Genomic DNA, 9,206 nt, shown 5'->3' on the forward strand with positions numbered 1-9,206 from the left:
TCAGTTGGGACGCTCAAACCTATACATATGGTAGTGACCATTTTCCAAACCTAATTAGAAACCATAATTATCCCTCATCAGGACCCATATTCATGACCCATACGACAAAGAACAGGAGTGGCTGATGCAGTAGAGAGAGTAGCAACACTAAAATGGAACTGGGCAGGTCACGTGGCTCGAATGACAGACAATAGATGGACAAAGCAGATACTGGAATGGAGACCAAGAGATGATGCCTACCGAAGTAGAGGTCGTCCACCAACACGTTGGACTGACGATCTAAAACGTTGTCATAGGAATTGGATGCAAGAGGCACAAGATCGAAATAGATGGAAAATTATGAGGGAGATCTATGTCCAGCAGTGGATAAGCGAAGATTGAATGATGAAAATTTCCAGTTTGGATATAACAGACGATGTTAACTCGAATGTAGAACAGTTTAATCAACTTATCTTAAGCGCCGCCCACAAATTTATTGGTAAATCTAAAACTGTTAAAGGCCGATGTCCTGTACCATGGTGGAATGACCGTTGTGCTACAGCAATCAGTGAAAGTAAATCAGCCCTAAACCGATACAAAAAACATAAAACATCCGAAAATAAATTAAAATTCAAAATGCTAAAAGCAAGGGCACAGCTAACTGTCAAAACGGCTAAACAATTTTCATGGAACAAATACGTATCGGAAATTAATAGCAATAGTCCCCTGTCTGATGTCTGGAACAAAGTCAGGAAAATTTCTGGTTTGCATACTTCATATAATTTTACGGGGCTAAAAGAAAATAATAATTTCATAACATCGAGCAGCGATATTGCAAACATTTTTGGAAGAATCTATCAAGGCCACTCATCGAATCAACAGTATACCGCCAATTTTCTCAAAGCCAAAGAATTCGCCGAACAAAATCCCATTTATCTGTTTAAAGCACAAAACAATTCATTAAACCATCCCATCACTTTTCAAGAGATAAACTCATCTATTCTTAACTTGAAGGACTCTAGTCCGGGGCCTGATGATATTCCTTCAGCATTTCTGAAACATCTCCCTGTTTCAGCCATAACGTATCTCTTAAACATATTCAACAGAATTTGGCTTCACCACCTATTTGGTCAAATGCAATAGTCATTCCTTTCCTAAAACCTAATAAACCTAAATATGACCCAGAATCATATCGACCCATATCTCTGACATCGACAACCTGCAAATTACTAGAAAATATTGTTAACTCCAGAATCTCATGTGTTTTAGAAAATTCTAATTTCTTAATCTCTGAGCAAAATGGCTTTAGAAAAGATCGGTCATCCACAGACAACATTTTAGATTTGGAAAGTGAAATACGTGAAGCTCTTGCTACAAACCAAAAATGTGTTGCTATATTTTTTTGACTTAGAACGTGCATTTAATAAAGCTTGGAAATACAACATTTTAAGACAACTTCATAAATGGAATATTCAAGGTCACTGCCTTGCTTTCATCCAAAACTTTTTAAATAACAGATCTTTTCAAGTAAAAATAAATAATATCTTTTCAAATATTTATAGTTTGGAAAATGGTACACCCCAAGGATCCATACTCAGTCCAACACTATTTCTGGTAGCAATAAACGACATCATCAAAAACATTCAAGCACCCTTACAGGCTCGTTTATACGCTGATGACCTAGTGGTATCTATTAAAGGTAAAAATATTTCCTCAATGTCATCAATCCTTCAAAACTTTTTAGATACTCTCGAAAATTGGTCCAACTTTACAGGTTTTCAATTTTCAGTAGAAAAATCAATAGGAGTCGTATTCTCTTCAAGTTCCTTGCCACAACCTCCTAACCTAAGAATGTATGAGAAACAGCTGGAGTTTAGAGATCACCACAAATTCTTGGGTTTAATCTTCGATTCAAAGTTAACATGGAAAAATCACATCTCAGAACTAATCCTTTCCTGCAATAAAAGATTAAATGTTTTAAGATCTCTCTGTAATAAAAACTGGGGCTCAGACCAATCCACTCTACTCCTCCTGTATAAATCTTTAATACGTTCTAAGCTAGATTATGGAGCAATTGCCTATTTCACTGCTAATAAATCTCTACTGAAATCATTAAAAATTATTCATAACAAAAGTCTTAGATTAATCTTAGGGGCTTTCCCAACTACATCTGTATCCAGCATTTATGCTCTTTTAGGAGAACCATCGCTACATCACCGCCGCATGTACCTCGCTCTATCACATGCAGCCTCAGTCGCGAGCAATACTTCAAAGCCAATACATCAAAACACTTTTACAAATAAATATTTAAACTTATTCCTAGATATTCGCTATACTAAAAAACCATATTACGAAAGAATTAAATCCATTCTTCAAAACCTAAACATTAATTTTACGGGGATTTTCTCCTCGGATATTAAATACCCCGAGCCTTGGCTGATCGATATACCAACTTGCGATGCATCTCTAGAGTATTTAGATAAATCTAATACACATCATTCTCTAATTCGGTCCAAGTTTGAGGCCCTCATAAATAAGTACCCTGACTACCATAAAATCTACACAGATGCATCTAAATCCGAAGACGGAGTGGGGGCATCAATCGTTTCTTCAGAGAACAATCTTCTTTTCCGTTTACCCCCAGCATGCAGCACATATTCAGCTGAACTCTATGCCATATACCGTGCTGTGAAACTTCTTAACGAGCTTACACTCACAAAAGCCCTGATTATAACAGATTCCCTTAGTTCTTTAAATTCATTAAAACACATTTTTTCCAAACATCCTTTTGAAAAGTTGCTAAAATACCAGCTTTCCCAAGCTCATGAACATGGAAGAAGCGTCCAATTTTTATGGGTTCCCTCACACGTCGGAATAACAGGAAATGAAGAAGCTGACAGGATTGCACGAGAGGCAATTTTAAGTGATTTGTCGGAGCCGATAGACAAGTGTGTTTCCACTGACTTAAAAGCTTATTTTAAAAATAAAGTGTTGTGTTTGTGGCGAAATGAGTGGTCTCAAACTAATTCCAATTTAAATAAAATAAAAAATAATGTGTCTCAGTGGTTTCCATCGTCGCGCAATAGACGAGAACAAATTGCGGTTGCGCGTCTACGTCTAGGACATACCAGATTAACGCACTCCTACCTTTTCACAAAGAAAAATCCACCTATATGTGATCAGTGTAACGTCCGATTAACAGTCGAACACTTTTTAACAATTTGTAGTAAATATGACCAAGAAAGACAGCGCTACAAGATCCCAAACGCTCTACCACAGGCTCTAGGTCAAAACTGTTCCTGTGACAATATAGTGAATTATCTCAGATCCATAAACATTTTGTATAATCTGTAGGTGTTTAACTATGTTATTTATATTTTGTTCCGTCGCTAATAACCTTTTGGTGGATGCGACATCTTTTTCTAATAAAAAAAAAATTTACAAACAAGTTAAATTCTTACCTTTCAAAAATGAAAATCAATAATGTTCTCTCTTTATCACAATACATGTGCTTCTCCAACACTAAACGAATAGGAAATGCTACAGCCAGTAATGCATCGTTTGAGAAAGTACAGAACTGATATATATATATATATATATATATATATATATATATATATATATATATATATATATATATATATATATATACAGTAAAACCTCCCTTAACCGAAACCTTTTTAACCGAAACCTTTTTAACCGAAACGGCTGACAGTTTCAATAATTTTGTCAATAAAAAGTAAATGTTTGTCGCAAAACGTAAACAATTCCGTTAATTTCACTCACCAATTGATGTCTATGTGTGTTGAGAAATCACAAAAACCAAGAGCTCTAAAAGATATTTCCGAAAAGGCATTTTAAGGCATAGAAGCGAAAAAAGTTCATGGATGTCGACCACTTTATTTTTAGAATGGTTTGAAAATGAATTCGTCTCAAGTGTAAAATCCTTTTTAAAATCAAAAAACCTTTCCATCAAAGCATTGTTGCTTGTTGACAATGCGCCCTCACCCTCAAAATCTACAAAATGGTGACAATTGTCAGATTTTTGCCACCGAATGTCACAAGCTTAATCCAGCCATTAGACCAGGGAGTCATAGAGACATTCAAGAGACATTATAGAGAAGCATTCTTAAGACATCTGTTATTACAGGAGACGAATTAATCCAAAAGTGTTCCCGAAATTCTCAAATCTTTAACAATAAAACATTTTTATTGGTGAGCTGAGTCGTGGGTCAAGATCAAATCTTCAACTTTGGAAAAATGCTGGAACAAACTTTATGATAAGATTTTGATTAACGATCCTGAAGAAGAAAATGGTAAGAAAACGACAGAAGAAATTAAACCTTTCATTAAAAATTTGCCGAGACATGACGAAATTAACTAAGAAGGGATACGTGACTGGTTAGCAGCTGATGACTCAGAACGTGAATTCATCGACCAGGACATCATTGATATGGTTCTTTATCAAGTCAACCTGAGCATATCAGATGACGAAGATGACGACCCAAGAGGCAACAGGCAGCACAAGACCGTCGACAAGATTTTCAATGCTTTAGAGGAAAGAATTTTATACAGTAGGCCTAATTAGTTAGGGACACGACTAGATTCTTAATTTTTGTTTTCATTACATAAAGTCTTGTCCTTTTCAGATTGCTTTACGTTTCGTCAAACAATCGAATGAGGCAAACTCATGACGTTCTGCAAATTAACGATGGAGGGAGAGAGAAACATCATTGTCAAACGAAAACGCAAAAAAATAGCAGATTTCTTTAAAAAAGCATGTTAAACTTGTTCATTTTCCTTAATTTTATTACTTTATTTTGGATTTACTTATTAGAAAACATTACGAAATCAACTCAAAACTAAAAAGAGCCAATCACTTATTTTAAAGCCTGGACGACCTCTACGATGTCAACTCTGACAAGACAATATGGCTACTATTATTAGCCCAGGAAAATAAGCTTTTTTTCGTGACACTCGTCCGGCTAGGCAACCGAAATGTTTGCTGCAGTCGATCTTTTGGACTTAATTAATTATTAACCAATTAAGGTCAAAAAACGTTAAATTTTCGTTTTTTTCGTCTATCAGCAAAAAGTAAAGCATTTGAAACGAATTTAAGAGGAGAAGAGACTTATAATACATATAAAAACCTTTAAAATGGCGTTTTCTAAACGTTCCCATCCTTATTTGTTGCTTAAGTCAAAAATTTCGGTTTTTTATAAATGTTAATAATTTTTTTTTAAATAAACTTGTAACCCTAATATTACCCACAATGTTGGGTCTTGTGGTGCTTAAAACAAGATAAAAATTTGAATTAGATCTGTCAAAGAGTTTAAAAGTAATTTAATTTGTTTATCCCAAATTAAATTTTTTTCCAAAGGTATAAGTCAGAAAATTAAATAGGTACATTAAATATACGGATAGATTCTAAAAGAAGAAGATTTATTCTATTAATATTATTAAAAAAAAAAAATGAATAAAAATAATTTTAAATATTGCAAAATAATTTGGCAAAAACATGTCAATTTTTTGCTTTTAAACAATTAGAATATCTTTTTAACAATTGACTGCAAAAAACTGATTTTTTCATATTTTGACAGCCTAATTTACAAATTTAAAAGGAAAAAAGTTGACCTAGGATACTTTGGGGCGAAGTTGGTGTCTTTTTTTTATAAATTGATAGCAGCTTTTTTTATAACAATTAAGAGACCTTATTAGGTTCATCTGAAAGAACCTACTTTAAAGTCTTAACGTGAAAAATTCGAAAAAGATTGCATTTGAACGAAATCGTTCACATAGCTTCAAAATTGTGGTCCTAAAAATTGGTCGGCTTTAAAACTAGTGAGAGCGCAGGAGGGGAAAGAAGCTGTTAACTTTATCTCTGTTTCTTGTTTATAGATTTCTTCGTTTCTTTTTTTAATTTGTATATCCTTTTTGCGTAAATTACGAATATGTATTATTTAAATAACTAGGTTGTTAAATAAACCATCTAATTTGTTAAAAAAATTTTTTTTCAGTTTTTTTGGTTTGAGGTAATTTTTATTGTAATAATAAATATTTATGTTTCTACTATACTGTACTATTATTTTTTTAAAAATAAAAAATCTCAAAGAAAAATTTATGATTTTTCTCAATGAAAAAATCATCTCAATAAAAAAGTTTTTATGGCAACCTATATTATTAATTTATTTAACACTTTTTAAGAAAATATATTTTTTGCTTCATAAAGTTAATTTCTTTTAATAATTTAAATTATTCTAAGACCATATTCTTCTATTTTTTTCGTAAAATACTTACTTTACACTTAAACTTAAAACACATTGTTTATTTTTTACCCATAAGCTAAATCTTATTTTAATCGAAAGAATAAATATTATTATTTAAATGGGAATAAGCCACAATTAAAGGTTAAAGTACGTTTATTGACGTTTCAATTTCCACTTCGGAAATCGTTCTCAAAATACAAACATTAGTAAATTAAACAAATTTTGTTAAAAAAAAAAAATTGTTACACTTATATTGTTGCAAAAAAATTTAATTTGGGATAAACAAATTAAATTACTTTTAAACTCTTGGACCGATCGACTTGAAATTTTAATATTATTTTAACTACCACAAGACCCAACATTGTGTGTAGTATAAAGGTTATAAGTTTATTTTAAAAAAGTTAATAACATTTATAAAAAACCGTAATTTTTGACTTATTTTGAAACTTTCTAAGCAACAAATAAGGATAGGAACGTTTAAAAAATGCCATTTTGAAGGTTTTTATATGTAATATAAGTTTCTTCTCTTCTCAAATTTGTTTTAAATGCTTCACTTTGCTGATAGACGAAAAAAGCGATAATTTACCGTTAAGTCCAAAAAATCGACTACAGGAAGAATATAGATTTTTGTTACAGAGGTCCATACTACTAAAAACAAATGTCGTTTGCCTGGCCGGCTCAGTGTCACAAACAGGGTACTTTTTTTGCTTATTTCAATGGTCTATAATATATTGATATGAATAACACCTTCAACTCTGCTAACGCAAAGAAAAGAGGCAGCAATATTGTTATTTAGGTACCATAAATCGGTATTCTAGAATATAAAATAATAAGTATTTACATATAATGGGTGATAAAATGTTTTTTAACATAAATGTTTTACCTATAATAGACTTAATTTAAACCAGAGTGTTTAATTTACATGTAAAAGTCGATAGAGTAAATGTTACTGAATCTCTTACCTGCAATAGCAAGTTATGCAGTAACTATAATATGTTTCTTGGCTTCAACTATAAGATTATATCTTTCATATCCGCCAAAATCACTTTTTTCACACTACTCTGATACCTAGCTATTGCAAAGTCTTAGAAACGGATATATTTTGCTTGTTTTTCTGGAAAACTTACCGTGAATAGCATCTCAGGGCGCACCAAGAAGAAATGGTTAATGGTACTCATGGTACAATGAACGCAAGGCATGATACATAATGTTCCAAAATCGGTTCGCGTCGCACATGACGTAGTCAAGACCGCTTCTTCACGCAACATTTGAATGTAGTTGTATAGGAAAGACTTTTAATTTTAAGTGGTTTTATATAATTAGGCTAATTTAATTATAGTAATTATAAAGAGCTGATAAAATTATGTTATTACATATAATATTTAATCATAAATAAAATTTTTAAGTTAATTTAAATTTATGGATTTTTGGTACAGTTATTTTGTTAACATAGATATCCTTTATAAAACAAGTTTTAATTATCTTTTATTACACGTAGGTACAGGTTAATCAACTTCAGAATTTGGTATTTCAGATGTTTAAACAGAGACAAAAAAGTGGTAATGAAGGTATACAAAATTTGTACGTATATACTGAACTAAGCACAAAATCAAAATAAATAATGATAAAGTCAAGTTTATTTAGATCGGATGAGCTAGCTGGTCATCGAATATAAGTGTAGTAGTGAGGTCACACAATATTGCACAATATTTTAAATGAAATCTTTTGTAATTTTCACACATACAATTATCTTGGTATTGTTTAATATTGATAACATTGTATATTTTAATAATGATAACATGATTAAACAAAGAAAAATATATTCGGATATATTTATATGAATTCTGGGTGTTGGTTAATCTACAAAATGAAAGATATTATAATGGAATTTTTTCTAGTTGCATAACTATGCACACCACTCAGTTTATCCAAATGTTTTTAAAAGCACCTATCTTTAACACATAACAAACATTCAAAAATAGCGATGGTTCATGAAGAATAAAAATAAATTAATGCAGAGCTGGATGAATTACTGCAGAGCTGTACAAGTAATCCAGAGATTAGAACCCCAAGCAAATAGGACAAGAGGTATTCCCAATAAAAGGTGGATAGCGGATATAGAGGAAGATCTTCAAACCATGAACATCAGGCAATGGTGAATCAAAGTATTTAACATTATATTTAACATTATACCCATCAAATTTTTTAAGCCCTTGCGAAGTGGATATTTGTATAAAGAGACATATTTAAGCATATATCTAAATTATTTTTACAAAATTCACAAGGAAAATAAATTCCTGCAGCTGGCTGTATACCATGTATCACAAAAAGGGGTTTAAATCTTTGTATGTAGGTACATTTAAAGAGCCCTTAGAAGGGCTACATCAAAAAACACAAACCTTTTTATAATAATAATTCCATCATTAGGTTAAAAGCAGGTTAACATGCCTGAACCACCAAAATATTAGGGTAAAAGTAAAAAAGTACAAAAAGTAAGTTTACCAAAAAATGTACATGTTGTTAAAAATGAATGATGTTTCACATACAACATATAACCATGCCTCACGTGAGTACCAGCGTCCGGAGGGTAGACCTCTTCAAACGGACTTCAGCTGGTAACTCCAGTTACCAGCTAGACCAAAAGTTAAAAGAGTGTTTCTGTAACATCCCGGCCAAACTTTCTGACTGCAGCCCTAATAAACTGTGTTGTTTGTATATATATATATATATATATATATATATATATATATATATATATATATATATATATATATATATATATATATATATATATATATATATATATATATATATATATATATATCTTTCTCTTCTTTTTTCCAAATTAGATTTCTTGGTGTTACTTTGTTATTTTCTTAGTTCTCTTTACTTTTCTCTCTGTTTGGGAAAGTATGTACTATTTCTTTTCATATTTTTACTATTAATATTTTTCTTTTAGTG

The 9,206-nt window shown here is 31.5% G+C and overlaps 1 protein-coding gene across 1 annotated transcript; it reads left to right on the top strand.

The window, feature by feature from the left end:
* The first annotated feature begins 384 nt into the window (after positions 1-384).
* On the top strand, positions 385-8,404 carry LOC140434819 (uncharacterized). Its single transcript, XM_072523366.1, has 3 exons — positions 385-1,061; positions 1,542-2,667; positions 8,264-8,404. Exons 1-3 carry the CDS (start codon positions 385-387, stop codon positions 8,402-8,404), a joined length of 1,944 nt encoding a protein of 647 aa, XP_072379467.1.
* The last annotated feature ends 802 nt before the right edge of the window (positions 8,405-9,206 follow it).

The sequence above is a fragment of the Diabrotica undecimpunctata genome, chromosome 1, assembly GCF_040954645.1.
Source record: "Diabrotica undecimpunctata isolate CICGRU chromosome 1, icDiaUnde3, whole genome shotgun sequence".
NCBI lineage: Eukaryota > Metazoa > Arthropoda > Insecta > Coleoptera > Chrysomelidae > Diabrotica > Diabrotica undecimpunctata.

Bases quoted from the DNA above. Each gene is read 5' to 3' on its own strand.
- LOC140434819 (XM_072523366.1), top strand. From the start codon at position 385: ATGAAAATTTCCAGTTTGGATATAACAGACGATGTTAACTCGAATGTA. The intron at 1,062-1,541 runs GTATCTCTTAAA...AAATATTTATAG, and splicing joins CTCCCTGTTTCAGCCATAAC to TTTGGAAAATGGTACACCCC. The intron at 2,668-8,263 runs GTGAAACTTCTT...AAATTAATGCAG, and splicing joins TCTATGCCATATACCGTGCT to AGCTGGATGAATTACTGCAG.